General features: G+C 53.3%; 7 protein-coding genes across 7 annotated transcripts; 5 read left to right on the top strand and 2 right to left on the bottom strand.

Moving 5' to 3' along the window:
• Nucleotides 1–2,071: 2,071 nt before the first annotated feature.
• PG985_013404 (transcription factor tau subunit sfc4) lies at nucleotides 2,072–4,192 on the top strand (the record flags this gene model as incomplete). Its single annotated transcript, XM_066833170.1, has 3 exons — nucleotides 2,072–2,242; nucleotides 2,334–2,676; nucleotides 2,808–4,192. The coding sequence occupies 3 exons, from the start codon at nucleotides 2,072–2,074 to the stop codon at nucleotides 4,190–4,192; spliced, it is 1,899 nt and encodes a 632-aa protein (XP_066677910.1).
• Nucleotides 4,193–4,787: 595 nt separating this feature from the next.
• PG985_013403 (uncharacterized protein) lies at nucleotides 4,788–5,791 on the top strand (the record flags this gene model as incomplete). Its single annotated transcript, XM_066833169.1, has 4 exons — nucleotides 4,788–4,829; nucleotides 4,885–5,153; nucleotides 5,215–5,528; nucleotides 5,601–5,791. 4 exons carry the CDS (start codon nucleotides 4,788–4,790, stop codon nucleotides 5,789–5,791), a joined length of 816 nt encoding a protein of 271 aa, XP_066677909.1.
• Nucleotides 5,792–6,554: 763 nt separating this feature from the next.
• On the top strand, nucleotides 6,555–6,914 carry PG985_013402 (uncharacterized protein; the record flags this gene model as incomplete). The annotated part of the gene is made up of 2 exons (XM_066833168.1): nucleotides 6,555–6,755; nucleotides 6,816–6,914. 2 exons carry the CDS (start codon nucleotides 6,555–6,557, stop codon nucleotides 6,912–6,914), a joined length of 300 nt encoding a protein of 99 aa, XP_066677908.1.
• A 3-nt stretch (nucleotides 6,915–6,917) lies between these two features.
• On the top strand, nucleotides 6,918–7,699 carry PG985_013401 (Phosphatidylglycerol phospholipase C; the record flags this gene model as incomplete). The annotated part of the gene is made up of 4 exons (XM_066833167.1): nucleotides 6,918–6,995; nucleotides 7,057–7,197; nucleotides 7,236–7,328; nucleotides 7,349–7,699. 4 exons carry the CDS (start codon nucleotides 6,918–6,920, stop codon nucleotides 7,697–7,699), a joined length of 663 nt encoding a protein of 220 aa, XP_066677907.1.
• A 309-nt stretch (nucleotides 7,700–8,008) lies between these two features.
• Nucleotides 8,009–9,709, bottom strand: PG985_013400 (uncharacterized protein; the record flags this gene model as incomplete). Its single annotated transcript, XM_066833166.1, has 2 exons — nucleotides 8,009–9,490; nucleotides 9,560–9,709. 2 exons carry the CDS (start codon nucleotides 9,707–9,709, stop codon nucleotides 8,009–8,011), a joined length of 1,632 nt encoding a protein of 543 aa, XP_066677906.1.
• Nucleotides 9,710–10,335: 626 nt separating this feature from the next.
• PG985_013399 (uncharacterized protein) lies at nucleotides 10,336–10,900 on the bottom strand (the record flags this gene model as incomplete). Its single annotated transcript, XM_066833165.1, has 4 exons — nucleotides 10,336–10,664; nucleotides 10,719–10,744; nucleotides 10,819–10,832; nucleotides 10,892–10,900. The coding sequence occupies 4 exons, from the start codon at nucleotides 10,898–10,900 to the stop codon at nucleotides 10,336–10,338; spliced, it is 378 nt and encodes a 125-aa protein (XP_066677905.1).
• A 1,881-nt stretch (nucleotides 10,901–12,781) lies between these two features.
• Nucleotides 12,782–16,444, top strand: PG985_013398 (endonuclease/Exonuclease/phosphatase; the record flags this gene model as incomplete). The annotated part of the gene is made up of 2 exons (XM_066833164.1): nucleotides 12,782–16,275; nucleotides 16,333–16,444. The coding sequence occupies 2 exons, from the start codon at nucleotides 12,782–12,784 to the stop codon at nucleotides 16,442–16,444; spliced, it is 3,606 nt and encodes a 1,201-aa protein (XP_066677904.1).
• Between the last annotated feature and the right edge of the window lie 515 nt (nucleotides 16,445–16,959).

The raw sequence follows: 16,959 nt of genomic DNA, 5'->3' as shown, positions 1-16,959 counted from the left end.
GCACTGGTCGGTCATGTATTGTTTTACGGCACGGCTATTAGGTACCTGTATCAACATGTTCATACCCGGGACACTGCATCAGCACCTACCTACATCAGTACCTTAGGCAGGTCAACAAGGTATGGATGTAGCACCAAAAGAAAGAACATTGAATCGAGAGAAATCCAGACTGTATTGTCCGGATTCCATCGCCAGTCACAAACATCAATAACCCAATATCAATTGCATTGGTCCAGGTCACATGGAGTGAGAGAGCTACTGTACACATCTGCATACAGGGCGGGCGGGTATGTTACATGATCCAAGGGGTGCACCAATTGGGGAGAGAGAGGTCCGGTTTGATGTAATAGGAGGAGCAAGCACACTGGGCTGCTGGGGCACTGATGATGTTTTGCGGGGCGTGGCCCTGTCCCTGGCTCTGGCTTGTGTGTGCCTCGAGAAATCAAAAGTCCGCTAACGATGCAGAAACTCGTCAATTTGCAGGAGAGTCGCCGCGGGTGGCCCAAGCACCCAGCTCATGTGCCGTCTCTTCGAGTCCGTACAAGTAGCAACCCCCACCCTCACACTGATGCGCTTGCAGATGGCTACGCTTAGTACTTGCATAAACAAGGGAGACAGATATGTCACACATGCACATAGAATTATGTATGCACAGCTGAGCAACTCTCAGTGGACGAACGACAGTGTAGGTATACTCTCAGGGGTCAGGAGCTCTCCTCACATTGAATAGCGCGACGGGTTCCAAATAATCAAAGGGTCCTCCGATATCACAGCATCTTGTGTCAGTGCCAATTGCCGAGCTTCTTGATATCTCGAAAACAGCTTTGAACCTGTGGCTCTTTTTGAGAAAGGTCTGTTATTTCACAACCTAAGCTCTTAAGGCACTTGGGCCTGATATATTCCTTCCTATAGACCGACCACGATCGTCTACACCGACCTATGCGTTACTCACTCGGATGCGCACAGTCTGGCATTATCCCCTTGGGCGTAGTCGCCTGGTTAGTAGCGCTGAGAAACCCGAGTCTCTCGCAGAGTATGCCCAATATGGCTGGTAGAATGGCTATCTGTGAGAGCTAATAGGTTAGCATCTGCGATCTGCTCCGTAATTGGGCTGGCCCTAGGAGCCTTACTTGTTCGATTCCTTTGCGCCATCACCAGGAGCTTTGGTAGAGGACAGAAGGAGAGAAAGGAGCCACTATGACAGCTTGTCACTTAAACAGCTGAGGCCTTAGGTACATCATATTCGTCGGGCTTCTTTGCAGGATTCCAACCACATGGCGGTCAGGGGTGTAGTACGGGCTTCCCCGAGCTCAGGCGGTTAATACCCACCTAGCGATACGTAGTACATGCTTATGCCTGAGTTAATGCATTCCCCAAGCTCTTCAAGGCCGTGATAATTGATTTCAGTTATGTAAGAACAGCGATAGAACATCTATGGTCACGTAAAGTTTCGAGGAATTGTTAATGGTAGGTATTGGTTTACTCGTGTATCATGGTTTCTGGCTAGGCTGCGCAGCTGCCACCAGCTGTGACTGCATGTTTCTGGGATTACAACACCCATCTGCCACCCGCAGCCAGTATCAAATGCGCAATGGAATTTGTCTAATACGACTGCATCTGTACCAGCTGCTCATCGTCCTTAAAAACGTTTATTGGGCGAGCTTTGGTGTTATCCTCAAAGAAGCTACTTACATATCTATGCATCTGCATTCAATTGACAAAGATAATTGACTTTGCCCAAGATTGGACTGCTGGAAGCCTTGACGAGTTGCATCTCAACTTGCTGAGTCGATCGTGGCCTGCCTACCTACCTACATCTGAATCCATACATACCTTCACCTCATTTTACAGCTCGACGGTTAAGGTACCCGCAAACATCTCGATGTCCCTATCGGACATTTAACTTCAGCAGGCAAATGAACACCACCAAACTCGGTTCTGCGAGGAAGTGGAGCAAAAAGTTTGAATGATTTCTCAAATGCTCGAGCTTCCGTACATTGAAGACGGGTCTGCTCTTCAGGGATCTCCTTAACAGCACAATCGGATTTCTGCGTTGCTGCCGACCGCAAACATGCTGGGCCTAGGGGACTTGTTTCCACAGCAAGCTCGTACGGACGCCGATGACATCGCTCCGGTGTACGAGGTATCCCAGAGGAAGGTGGTCGCAATCGAGCATCCATGTATAATCAAGGACTTGGACAGAGGCATCAAGTCGTTCGGACCGAACCCAAAGTTCCAGAAGGTAAGTGAATTTGCTGTTAACCCTGCTCCAGCCACCGCCGTCACCCTGCTATGTTATGGCTGTGGACATCTCCTGACTCTGAGAAATACAGCTTGTCACCAGGCCTGACTCTGGTCGTGCAATCTTGCCGCTATGGCTGCGTCCAGAATCGATCACATCCAAGCCCATCGTATCGCATGGTGTGGCAACTAATAACGTTCTACTGAAAATCACTGTCCCAAGACGAACAGGCCGCAGGAGAAAGCGTGGGACTGACCAGCCCTTCGTCGACGATAATTCGCAAGAAGCCCACAATAGTAGAGGCCCAGCACAACAGGTACATTCTGTATCCCGTCAGGACAGTCCAAAACTGTTGCTCCGTAAACTGCAAGACAATGCGGACAAGTACGATGTCGAAGCCGTGGGCTCCATCAAGACAACCCACCGATACCGTGGTTTGGCCGACTTCCAGTTCGCAACTGAGGACTTCCCTTTCATGTCGAACTTGGCAGAGCACCTCATACCTTTACAACGCAAGTCGCCCCTCACCTCTTCGACATGACACCGACTAATTGCTTCCATCCAGTGTCGAAGTTGAAGGAATTCAAGCTCAACCCCGATCTGCAGTTGGAACCGGGTCAGGAGATCATCCCACCGCCGCACTTCACAGACAAGGTTGTCCCCTTCAACTACTTCTATGACCAGAACCCTTTCGTACGGGCTGAGGGACAAGATGAGACAGGCAAGCCCATCGTTTTTAACATCAATAGGAAGAGAAAAACCTATGGGCACTACATTGCCCACAACGCCTACCCGGTACCCAATGGCCCCCTTAGACCCATGGATAAAGACCTTGAGCAGGTGCCCCCGGAGCTGGTAGATAAGGTCAGAAATGCGATGGACGAGCGGCCAATCTGGACTCGTCGTGCCTTGGCTAATCGAGTCGGCCCCCTGGCCGTTGATACCCATCTCAAGATCGCTATCGCCACCGTCGGGTATCAATTCAAAGGCGGTCCATGGCGAGATGCCGTCGTCAAATACGGTGTCGACCCCCGAGAGGATCCCAAATACCGCCCATACCAGACTCTAGCCTTCAAGCTCCACCAGCTGCCCAAGATGAGCAAGATTCGACAGGGACAGTCGACGCGCCTGACTGAAGAGGATATCTCTGTCAGCCACAAGTGGGATGGCGATAGCTTCTGCACGAACGGCAAGTTCTGGCAGATCTGCGACGTCACGGACCCGTTACTTCTGGAGATGATCGAGAAGGCGCCCGTGCTGGACCAGTGCGACATCACCGAGGGCGGCTTCTGGCCCATGGCGTTCTGGTACAAGGTCAAGGCCTACATGAAGGCCAAGATGATCGCCATCCAGGCCGGTCGCTACGGCTGCGAGGACGACAACCCCAAGAAGAAGGGTTACCTATATACTTCGCACCTGCTGCGTAAGCTGAGCGAGTACCCAGATGTCCTGCCCGTCGGCGTCCGCCCCGGTGTCACCATTCACGCGCTGCTGTACGGCATGGAAGATATCAGCGGGCTCGAAGGCATGCGGTACCGGCATCGCCCCCTGAGCCAGTATCGCGACCCCTACACCGCCCTCGGCTTCGGCGAGAGGGGGGAGAAGAGGCGTCGCACGCGGGATCCGTTTGGAAATCCCGTGGACGAGGACGCAGAGACCATGTCGCCGGTCCCCAGCAGCGCTGCTGGCGGCATAGGCGGCACGCCAAACCCCGAAGAAGATGACCCGTGGGCACACATTCTCGATACCGACCTGAGTGGTGCTAGCGGGGACGAGGACGAGGATGAAGTCGAGAACGGGAACGCAGACGGAGATGGAGATGACGATGAAATGGACGAAACGGCCATGATGAACAATGGCAGCCTGATGGGGGACGATGGCAGGTCGAGATTGGGATACGGACGTGGACGGTATGACCAAGGAGATCAAGACGATATGGGTATGGACTAGAAACGGTTGTGGAAGTAGCACGAAACCAAGAGATGTGGAGTACTGGCACTGCCCTGAACGTCATGACATGTAGATGACTACGCAAATAGCCCTCATGTTCACTATTACATGGCTCCGGTCACTCCTGTATTGGGGGAGGGCATATCAAATATAATATGATTAGCCGAAAGTCTGCAAGCAGCACTCTGCCGCTTCACGGCTTCGCACAATACAAGCCGGTTCACCATACTCCGGATTGGTTAGGAGACTGGCGACTCTGGAGAATTCGAATCACGTCCCTGGCCATCCGTGAACCCAGTAACAAAGGGATGACGCGCTCCTTGCCTTTCTTCGCTGGCCCATGGAGGATACGGATGCTGTTTTTCTCGATTTGTAACCCGGCGAAATAGCAAAACGCCGTACCGGATGGTTAGATGGTCCGTTCTTGGCGATGGGTAGCTGAAAGTCTCCGACAGGATACCGTAGTGATGTTGCATTCATCTGTACATGTTATTACCAAGCAAGTTCTAAAGAACATGATATAAACTAGCTGAGCTCGCCAGACCCCGGGTCAAGCCAGACAAACATCTCATCAGAACAACGACAATCACCCATCATGTCTGTATACGTTGTCACCGGAGTATCAAGGGGAATCGGGGTGAGTCTGTTTTGGGCCATCCTGTTGACATTGTTTGCTCAAGCCGGCCTACTAGTTTGAATTCCTGAAGCAGCTGTCGGACGATGCCAATGGCTTGGTTATCGGCCTGGTTCGCGACAAGGCTGCGACCGAGAAAAAGGTTGCTGCAGAGCTGGGCCGGCGTTCCAACGTCCACATCCTTGAGGCCGACCTCACCAAGTATGCCAGCCTGAAGAACGCTGCTGGCGAGGCAGCCAGGATTGTCGGCGATCGCGGCATCGACTACCTAGTTGCGAATGGTGCATACGTTCCCTCCTTTGACGCGTTTGACGCGATTGGGACGTTGTAGGTCTTGGCCTCATGACTGTTAGCTGGCGCCCAGAACTAACTTGCTCATTTTCCATAGCGCCGACAAGCCTGACGAGCTAGATGCCGTCACCACGCAGCTGATGCAGACCAACGTCACTGGCAATATCCACCTATTCCACCTTTTCCTCCCCCTTATCCTGAAGGGCCAGACCAAAAAGGTCATTGCCATCACCACCGGTCTCGCCGACGTCGATTCGACCAACTTGATGGAGGTGGAGACTAGCTCCTTGTATGCCGCCTCCAAGGCGGCCTTGAACATGGTGGTGGCCAAGTTCAACGCCCAATACAAGGACGGCGTGCTCTTTCTGAGTATCAGCCCGGGAGTGGTCGAGGTCGGCCAGTACGCGAACAGTACGTAATGCGATTTTCCACTACTCGATTGCTTCGGATGTTGGTACTGATTTCTTTTCTACCCTACTTTAGTCACTCCGGAGCAGGGGCAGAGCCTGATGAAGTTCATGGGAACAGTCGCGACCTATGCGCCTGACTTCAAGGGCCCATCCTCGCCCGAGGATGCGGTGCGGCAGGTCAAGGCGACCTGGGAGAAGGCCACCATCGGCAGTGGGTTCGGTGGTGCATTCGTCTCTCACCATGGGGACAAGAATTGGATTTAGGCTGGGTGCCATGATCTCAGATAGTGAGCACTGTGAGAAAGGAACTGTCCCGTATATGGTTTCCGCTTATCAGAAGCCCAGTTGTTCAATAAAACACTTTTGCGGGAAAGATCAATGGGAAGCGATTACTACTGTATGTCCCACCTGAGCCAAGGGGGAGAAACGAGGAGCTGAAGAATAAAGCCTGAGTTGATCCTGAAGAGCATCCTATGTAGCCGAGCAAGTGATCTGCGATGGGTACTCTTTCCGAGTGACAGCCTATCAATGCAGTTGGCTTCTACGTTGAAAATGGCCCTGCTTTTTATCTTCGTGCATAACACAATTAGCAAGTGGTTGCTTTCGGGAAAAGGTACGATTCAATATGACTTAAGTACACAGCTGTTTTATGGTATATATACTCCCAAAATGACAGAGACTGATACATATGACATGTCCAATCAAGCCACAACAAGAATTGCATATGAGGCCCCTTTAAATTTACCGATTGGTTGCATATCCTACCCCTTGCCTTCTGATGCTGGCCACGCACCTCAGAATCCAGCCAACAATGCAGCTTGCCACAAACCAAACACATACACATACGATCAACTACCCGTATCTCTCCAAAGAACAGGACTTGGCCTCAAAAGCTAGCTCGCTCTGCTGTTTTCATCCCAACATTCAGCGATCGTCAGGAAGAATGGACAGCAGTCTGCCAGGTGAGCCCAGTTGTGGAATGCTAGTTTCAGAATGTTTTTGGACTCTGAGCGACCAGTGTAACACAATGACAGAGTCTCCATGGGCCGCAGCCCGCGAGATGCCCGGTACGCCAAGCCGGCTACCGCAAACCATCAGCCATCGCGGTTACGCGGCTGCCTTCCCAGAGAACACCATGGCTGCCTTCCGTGGCGCTGTTGAAGCCGACTCGCACGCTCTCGAGACTGACTTGCACCTGTCTAGAGACGGCATGGTTATGCTATCTCACGTTCGTGGTCATGTCTCGAACCCATATGATCTATTTCACTGACCCCTTAACTCGTTCCAGGATGCCACACTGCAGCGCTGTTTCGGAGATAGCCGTAGAGTAGCCGACTGCGATTGGGAGGTCCTGAAAACCATTCGCACGGTCAAAGAACCGAGCTAGTGTATGCCGCGCCTGCTCGACCTGCTCGAGTATCTCGGTCAGCCAGGGCAGCACGATATATGGCTATTGCTCGACATCAAGGTATGCGACTCCTGTGGCGGAGTTGACTGGCAAGCTAATCAAAGATCCACGGGGATGGTAGACTCATGATGATCAAGCCCAACTCCTCGTAAAGCTCGCACATCTCCTGGCATCTGTTCCAACCACGAGGCCGTGGAGGAGCCGGACAATGCTGGCCCTTTGGGATGTACGCGAAATCACCATGTCGATCCTCTTTACGATGGTATTTGCTGATTTGAATTCTTTATCGTGGCGTTATAGGCCGAGTGGGTTCGCGGTTGCCTGCGGTACCTACCGGGCTTCCCAATTGCTCTGAATGCCTTCTCGCCACCATATGCTACTGCCATGCTGCCTGTCCCTCACCTGAACTTCAGCTTGTACAATTACTTATTCGCAACCAGCCGGGGTCGGCTTTCCTCAAGTGTGCCAAGGGACACGATCGACTGGTCATCTCCTGGTCCGACAACACGGACGAGTGGATGATGAATAGTCTGGCGAACGAGGTGGACGGCGTTATCACGGACGACCCCAAGCTTTTTCTGGAGGTATGCGAGCAGTGGTCAAAGTCGAACGGCAAGGTGCAGGACGGTGTTGGTCAAAGACTGAGCGCGAAACAGATCGTTTTATGGCTGATCATCAACTTGATGGTTATCGTGGGGGAGTTAGTAACCGGATTAATAAAGGGGTCCTCTCGAACGCAGGTCAATAGGGCTTTTGGCATCTGAGCTTTAATGACTGCGTCCCTCGTAGGGCCGGCGCGGAGTAGCTGAGCCATACTCTGGGCCGTTTACTATAACGTGGACGGAAATACACGGTTTGTTTCAAGTCGTTACTATGGATCGAATTATGCACTATGACAGGCAGAATACGCGGTATTATTAACTGTTCATTGCTTGTACGTGGGACTACCTGCTGTCGGCAGACCACCTCCCCTTCAAGAGAGCCTTATCTTATGCGTACAATGGATCCTCCTCGAATCCATCTCTTAAACATACTCGTACATTTCAGTGCTGGGTGCAGCTCCACCCAGGTTCTCACCAATTGCCCCGACCGCCTCTCCAACCACCCCTTCCGCCCCTATAACCTCCATCGCCGCGACCATACTGATATCCGCCTTGGCCTTGGCCTTGGTGATTCGGATACGGATTCTGCCCCACTGGAGGCGGAGGAGGGGAAGGCGCCGCCGTGTTTCCCCAAGCCGGAGGACCCGGTGGCATCCAAGGCTGAGGCGGACCAGCACCACCCATGACCGGAGGCAGAGGTGGTGGCGGAGGCCACGGACCAGTCCAGTTGGGCGGCGGCGGAGGCGGCACAGGGAAAGCCGCAGGGAAAGCGGAAAAAGCAGGGTTCGGCTGTGGCGGTAGAGGATGCGGGAAATGCGCTGCCGGGTTGCTGTTGTGGGGCCCATCAAGAAAAGGAGGGCGGGACGGTAAGCCGCTCGGCCGTTGCGGTGAGGGAGAGCGCGAAAAGCGGCGTGGCGAAGGCGACCGCGAATCGCTATATGAACGACGTGCGCGTCGTTCCCGGCTGTTGCTTCGACGACGGCCGGGACTTCCGCCACGACTGTGGGGACTGTCCGACGTGCGCCGCCTTTTGAACGCTGGCCTCGAGGAGCTTCGACTTGAGCTCCTGGACCGTGACCGAGAGTGGCTTCGACTGCGACTGCCTTCACCCGACCCGCCTGCTGGTTGCTTCCGCCGTTTCTTCATCTTGTCACAGAAGTTGCGCGACCAGCCGTAGTACGTCTCACCGTCCAGAACATCCCGGGTGATCTCGTCCAAGACGACCCTTTGCCCTAGCTCATCGATGTCTTCCGGGTGGAGATCCCCCGATTGGGTGTCCTTGCCATAGATTCTGTCCACGTTGTCAAGAAGATCCTTAACTGCCTTAACCAAGGATTTGTCGGCAGGGCCTGGTGCTAGTTGCAGCGGCTTGATCATGGATGGGTTCATCGGCCTCGATGAGTTGGGCTCAATGACGGGCAGCCAGTTGCCAGCAGGAAGGTCGTACCATGGGACACCCGGGTCGCCATGCATTGATGGCAGAATAAAGGGAGCTTCTTTGGCCAGCTTCGCAGTCGTGGTAGATTCACCGTCGGCGGTGTCCTTTGTCGAAGCTTGTGAAGTAGGTGCCTCCTTGGCCATGGTCTCTAGTTGGCTGATAAAGGACGGCATGAAGTAGTCTCTCTCACTCCATAGAGCAATCAGTTCCATGACCTTCTTCATCTGCTTGGGGCTGTTTGGATAGGCTGCCGCAGCTTCCACCAAGCCAGGCAGGAATGGCTCGAAATTGGACGCGAAATCATCTTGGCGTTGTCGTATAGTTACGTGATGAATAAGGTCATTCAATACGTATAACACATGCAGTCGTTTACGCCGAGACGAAGTCTCGCGAGCTGCTCTGCTGGTTGCGACATCTACAGCAAAGGACTTGGACAAGGCCGTAAGATATTTGCCTAGGGCGGCAATCCTAGCGGGAGATGCCACCACATACTCCAGCATCCATTGCTTGCTTTGCTATAATTTGTGACGACTGTTTAGCAGTCGCACCTAATGCTAATTATGTGAAGATTGTGTTGCTCAAACCTGGACATTGGCTGGAGAGCACCGCGACAATGTCGCGTCGAGGAGGCTGAAGAATCCGTCAATCTCGCTGCGAGGGCAAGAGATTGGGTCCTGGCGAAGAAGAATAGCCGAGAAGGAGACCTTGGCAATCGCAAGTTGGGGCGACGCCATTATGGTGGGCGAGGAGATGCCAGACCTGACAGGCCGTCACGTTTTTGGTGCACGCCTTGCTGTAATTAAAGATAGGCTGAAAGATCAATGTTGATGAAGAAGCAGTGGTGAGATGGTCAGCCTTGTTGTGACGGGCTGAGCTACTCGGTCCAGTAGGTCCGCCACAGGGTCCCTGGAAATGCCAATTGACCGGAAGAATCTAGACCGGGATCCACTATTATTTACTGCCCATGTTAAGCTGCGACAAATTGTTAGAAGAGCTTGATGACGTTGTCGTTTGCGCATTGAGCAAACACGAGTAATTATTCTCTACAAAAGTGCAGCACTGTGATATTGCGCGGAGTGTAAGATTTCAACGTTGCGATTGGTGTGAGCAATAGCATCAAAAACCACCTTTTTACGGGGAATCAACCCACTCAATGGCCAGAAGTTGGAGATGAATGTTTTATAATTCCAAAGCCCATAGTCATGATCGTTATCAGTACTGAAAAGAATCCGAGCATTGGTAGAGTACAATTGCCATTGAACATGGCGAGAATCAATAGCCAGTTTTAGAAACCTGGCATAGGAACGAACGTCTGGGACGAGATCCCTCGAAGTTCCTGGCCCTCACGTCCTACGCTTCGTTACGAAAACCTGTCTCCCTTTGGACTCTTGAAGGGCACAGTACTCTCGTATTTGCTCTTCTCCAGAACCCGCTGGCCTTCTGTGGTGGGGGCGTGCCTCGTCGGAGCAGGATCGTCGCTTGCTTCTTGGCTAGGAGAGCCGGTCGGATCGGTTCTCGGGGAGCTCGACGCACTGGCGCCCATTGTGGACGAGGAGATCGGGTGCTTGGGAACGTTCTGGGAGTATTCCATGGACTCCATCTGCAGTCTCTTGCGGCGCTGCTCCTCAACCTTGGCAGCTCTGTTGGCGTTGATATCTCTCTTCGCAAAGTAGTACGCGCCTCCGCCGGCTGTGCGGATCAATTAGCCCAGATGATGCAATGCGATGTGACATGGATGCTTACCGGCACAGAGGGAGCCCCAGCCGAGCCTGTAGAGTATATGGTTAGGACATGAGAATAAAGAAACGCGGGGCGCATTCAAGGTGCGGCGGAGGTAACGGACCAGAAAGACTTGACCTGTAAGTGCGTTAGCTCCAACCTGCCCAACGGTACTGGTATTCCAAGGGCTGACTTACGTTGTTCATGATGGCGATGAAGTTAGGCGGAAATAGGTTTTGAAGATGGCGATGCTTCTTGGATTGGGTGCGCAAGAGGTTTATTAATTGGGCGTGTGCAGTCAATGAGAAATAATAAGTGATTAAAAGACCAGGCCCTGTTGTCGAACCGATAAGAAGGTACTAATAATAACTCTAACCTACGAAATGCACTTACATCCATTCAATCCATCAAAATGTCGTACGATCTTGACCCCTGCACCCGAAAGCCGCCGCTGCACCGCGTTGCACTTCTGTCTGAACGCTAGCGGCCCGCCCTTTTCTTGAGTCCTAAGTGCCATGAGTGCCGGCGCCCGACACGGAGGCTTTCACTCCCAACCAAAAACAGCTCTGCCCGGATGTAAGCCTTCACGTCAAGTCACCCAAGGCACTGCCAAGGTACAGGTTGCCACGTGCTGAACGGAGGTATCCCAGGCTGCTTATGGTACTGTGATTCACGTGGGCTACGTCAGAACACAAATTTACATGTAGGTACATATTGTAGTGCTGTACAGTAATCCAGCCCTGGAGCCTACCAGTCAACCAGTTGAGATTGGCTGTGTATAATAGCCCATGCCCCCGAAGCCAAGTACACAACAATATAATCCTGTTCATCTGGCAACTGGAGAGGGTATGTGCTTGCATGCAAGGGTTGGCAGGCGACTTGCATCTTGGAGTCTCTCCTAGTTTGCTGCTGTGTAAATAGATGCCGTGCTTGAGTGAAGCTGAATAAAGAAGTAGGTAGCGTAGACCTGTTTTCCGGCCATCAAGGGGTCGCACACCTGTGTAGATCTCCCTACCCGTCTACAATGATGTTGCTGGTGTCACCCTTTTGGTTCGCACACAGCATACATGCAGTTATAATGTTATGAGGTTTTGCGCATCTGGCTTGACCGGCCTTCTTGGTCACGAATTTCACATTCGCACTCCTTTATCATGGAATAAGACGGCAACGCAGTGTGCAAGGCAAGCATGATGAGCTACTTATCATAGGCTTTTGGCCAAGAGGCGAGGATGCGAGGGGGGGCCGGCCGGAATGCGCAATAATGCATGAAGTAAAACAGCCTTTCAACGGGGGTTCTGACGTTGCATCTAGTTCCAGAAGAAAAGCAACTCGCGCCCAGCGTGTTTGGCATGCCAAGCTCGCCTAAGGCATGATCAACATTCAACGCAGGCCCAGGGCTCGACACTGGCTGCATGCACATATTAAAAACATGAACAATCAGATCCCGATGTGAGTACCAAGTAGGTAGGATTTGCCTATTTGTACCGGAGCCGACCTGCTCATCCCCGATGACCCTCAATTGACTTTGCTATCCTTTCTCCTGGGGGCTCGGTGGCCGCGTAACACACATGGCAAAAAGACCCATCACAGCTCCCGACTTTGTATTTCATGGACTGCTCCCAGCAACAAAGAAGCGAACCGACTACCTAATACCTACCCGACCGCGCCAACACTAACAGCTCCCTGCTCCCTGCCACTGCTCCCCTGCCTGGACACCTCACTTGGGCGGATCCGACGAAATACAAGTACATGCTAAGGAGACCACTAAGGCCGGTGCCCCGCTACGCTTCGCGCCTTGTTGGGTATTATTACGACAACCTACTATTTCCTGGCTCAGCCTCCTAAAAGAGCTGACACCCCTCGTGAAATCCCACTAAACATTAGCAGCATTGCATTACATCTTATTCTCGAGACGTGTTCACTTATACCCGACGCTCGCTTATCGTATTCTGTGTGGCCGCTCGCTCTTCTTTGCGCAGATGAACTGAAGGCCCTCCAATAGCAGGGGTGGATGTCCAGCAACGTGGGCACGAGATGCCCCGCGGGTCGATACAGGCCTAACGCAATATAATCCCACTCTCGCTACCATGGAGTCACAGACCGGTGAAGGGCCAGACGGCTCGTCCCTGAAGCCCGTTTCCTCGCTGCGGGCGCAATGGGAGAACATGAACAAGTCTCAGGAGGCTGCAGCCCCGAATCCGACTCCAGCTCCCGCCACCGCCGCGACTCCTCCTCCGGCTCGAAATCTATCGCCTTCCCCGAAGCCCCCTCCAGTGCCCGACACAAGACCAGTCCGGAACGCGCCCGTTACACAAGATGAGCCTAAAGCACCCGCGAAGCCCGCAAGCTTGCAACTACCGAAAGCAGGAGGTGAAGCAGAAACTGGTCGTTTGGGAAACCCCCCTCCCTTGAGCCCCAGACCGGTCAAGCCGCCGCCCTCTGTCTTGATAGACCCTCCGCAGTCACCTCCGAAGGGACGGATGTTCAGCCCGGGAGCTGCCCCCGAAAACAACAACCAGCTGTCCTTAGACCCCGTCAAGTCTCCCGCAACGCCGAGTGTTCCTAGTCCCCGCTCTTTCAAAATCCCTAGTCGACCTCATACTCCGTCTGTTGAACCTCGCCTCTCGCCGAGACTAGTTCCGTCCTCCCAACCGCCATCGCCCCCTCCGCCGCGGCGCTCCGTCGAACTCAGGAAAGAGCGCGAGACGAAACCGGCGCCACCTGTACCTCCGCCGATTAATCGCGCCGAGAAACCCAGTAACCGGTTGTCACTACACCTGGAGAATGGCCAGAGATCCGCAGGATTCCCGAATATAGCTGCGGAAAAATCGCCGTTTAACAGTCCGCCAAGCAGCCCAGAGCGTGATCAGCCGCCAGAGCTTCCGTCACGGCCACCAGCTCGACCAACGGGTCTTAAACCAGGCCAACTTGCCAGGACGAATACGCTGCCGATACAGTTCGACCCGCCGCCTGTCCATCCCTCGCTCGTTGCTAAGCGAGCCGTTCAAGAGAGCAGTGGGCCGGGGAGAGCTGCGGCTGTTGCTTCAGAGCCCCCTCCCGCTCTTCCAACACGACCCCCAGCCATCCCTGATCCGCAGCATCCCCGCATACCAGCGACAAACTCGATGAAACCGCCCCCGCGGCCGCCTCGCATTGGTGTCCCGCCGCCGCCGCCGCCGACAACGATCCCCGAGACTGCCACGACCTCGGCGCAGGGAAAGCGCGTGTCGTCAAACCCAACGACCCAATTTGCTCCGCCGCCAACGCGTTCCCATGGGAGGTCGATGACAGTGGATCGGACATCTGATAGAACGCCGGCAGAATTCCGCGAGATGCCCCGGAGGATGAATACCGTTGCTAACAGAAGCCGGCCCGCCGCCGAAACGCACAATGCTGGACCTACGGGTCCCTCGACCCAAATTACTACGGCGTATCCAGATTCGTCAAATGTCAACCGACGACCACCACATACCAAAAAGGGCGTCCACGAGATCTACACCAAATACGACTCTCGAATGTTCGACGTATGTGGACAATATGTCTGCACGAGCGGACAGCTTACGCGAGTGTGGAGTCTCTTGGATGGTGAATTGCTGATGAGCTTTGCTCACGGAGAAGGAGTAAAGGCCACGGCAGTAGCCTTCAAATGCGGACTTCACGTGGACAACGAAGGCACCAGGGTGTGGATAGGAAACAACACCGGCGAGCTCATGGAGGCCGATGTAGCAACTTCGGCAATTATTGGCACCAAGTCCACCGCTCACGGTCGATGTGAAATCATCAGGATCTATCGGTATTTCAATCAAATGTGGACCTTGGACGAAACCGGCACACTCCACGTCTGGGGTCCTGACGGTGACGGCAGCTTGCCGAATCTTCACAATCCACCGCATCAAACCTATAGACTGCCGAAAGGACACACGTTTTCCATGATTGTAGGCGACGAGCTATGGCATGCTACCGGCAGAGAGATTCGTGTCTTTGCGCCGACGCTCGACGGCAGGACTCAGGTTCAAGTGCTAGTGCGACCGATGATCGCTGAAGGGGCTGGCGAAGTAAGCTCAGGGGCCACCATCAAAACACAGCCTGGCAAGGTCTATTTCGGCCATAGCGACGGCAAGGTCAGCATTTGGTCAACAAAGGACTTCTCGTGCATCGGAGTCCTAAACATCAGCACGTGGAAAATCAATGCCCTCGCTGGAGTAGGCAGTCAACTGTGGGCGGGCTACAACACTGGCAAGATCTGCGCATATGACATTGAGCAAGCGCCATGGGTGGTCAGAAAAGAATGGGTAGGCCACGGAAACCCGGTGATCAAGCTTCACGCAGATCAAGCCAGCTTCTACAGACTTGACCGCCTCCAAGTTCTGTCACTGGGCGCCGACAATATGATCAGGGTTTGGGACGGCTTGCTTCAAGACGATTTCATAGAAACCGAGATGAAAGCGCTTGATAGGCAGTATTGCGAGTTCCAAGACATCAGGACATTGTGCATGACGTGGAACGCTGGGGCTTCTACGCCCACTAGTCTCCGGTACTCTGAGCAAGATTCGACATTCATCAGAAACCTGCTGGAGTCGAGCGATTGTCCAGATATACTTGTTTTTGGATTTCAAGAATTGGTCGATCTCGAGGACAAGACGGCAACCGCCAAGCGGCTGTTCAAGTCGAAGAAAAAGGACGCCGCCACGGACCAAGAACGGATGAGCCATCAATACAGGGATTGGAGGGACTTCCTTATCCGGAGCTTAGACGACTTCATGCCCCCGGATTGTCTTTACCATCTACTACACACCTCGACCCTAGTTGGTCTATTTACTTGCATCTTTGTGCGATCGACGATACGAGATCGTGTTACTAACCTCCAAAGCGCTGACATCAAGCGTGGCATGGGAGGACTACACGGAAACAAAGGTGCCATTGTTGTGCGTTTCATGGTTGAAGACACCTCCCTGTGCTTCATCAACTGCCATCTTGCAGCTGGCCAATCTCAAGCAAATGCCCGACACGCGGATATAGCAGCCATTGTCGAAAGCGCGATTCTTCCGGGCGAGCGCGACCCGAATGTGCGCATCGACAGCTTCATGGGGGGTGGAGATGGAACCATGGTCCTTGACCACGAGCTCGTCCTCCTGAATGGCGATCTCAACTACCGTATCGACACCATGTCTCGAGACACGGTTGTGGCTGCTGTCAAGAACAACAACCTGGCCAAGCTCTTGGACCGTGATCAATTGCTGGTAGCACGGCGTCGCAACCCGGGTTTCCGGCTCCGTGCCTTTGACGAAATGCCCATCCAGTTCGCCCCCACCTACAAGTACGACGTAGGCACCGACAATTACGACACCAGCGAGAAGAAGCGCTCTCCGGCCTGGTGTGACCGCCTCCTTCATCGAGGCTGCGGCAGGATTCAGCAACTTGATTATCGGCGGCACGAGGTTCGGGTCTCGGACCATCGACCCGTGACCGGCCGCTTCAACTACACGATCAAGAAGATATCGCCCAAGCACCGTGCAATGACTTGGGCGGACTGCCAGCAGCGCTTCGAAGATTTACGGGAGGCGGAGGCGAAGGATGAGAAGTAAGTCATGGGTTCCCACACGTATACGTTTGCTTATGGTATTAATGATATTTGCAGGCTATACTACCTGATGCACGTCTTGGGCTATGATGATGCGACGAGCAAGAGCTTGATTCGAGATAGTCCCAAACGAGGACTCTCGCGGAGTCCCAGCCGGCACTTGGAATAGAGCATCAATGCCGAAAATGAGACGACAGAAGAGTCCGGGCCCCCGTCATCATTAGAACCTGGTGACGACCCAAGCAGTGCGAACCCACGCAACCAACTGAAAAAGGTATCACTGCATCTGAAAAAGCGGCGCAACGTCAGCGGAGGATATTTTGAAGATGTCCGTCAAGAATCGTCCAACAAACATATACTATCCAGGGTCGTCTCCAGTTAGCCCTGTATGGGGAGAAGAGCTTTCTTGGGGCCACACCGATTGGATTATTAAAATATGGTGCTCTTCTTGGAAGGGCGCTGAGCGTTTGATAGAAGGCATGTACTTACCCAAGCAGAGGTACACACATGACCATTTGATGAGGAGATGAGAAAGGAACTGGGTGTTCGTCAACAGCGAAGATACCTTATATTGAATAAACACAAACCAACCCAAAACGAATTCCTAGCGAGCAGAGAGTCAAGATCTGGTGAGATCTTGGCTTGGCTGTAGTCTATATAATGGGGTGGTTTCCATATTACTCT

This window comes from Apiospora marii (assembly GCF_038362585.1).
Source record: "Apiospora marii strain CBS 49790 chromosome Unknown utg000011l_segment0_segment0, whole genome shotgun sequence".
NCBI lineage: Eukaryota > Fungi > Ascomycota > Sordariomycetes > Amphisphaeriales > Apiosporaceae > Apiospora > Apiospora marii.
The sequence above is the reverse complement of the archived record's forward strand: the minus strand, read 5'-3'. Positions and strand labels throughout refer to the sequence as shown.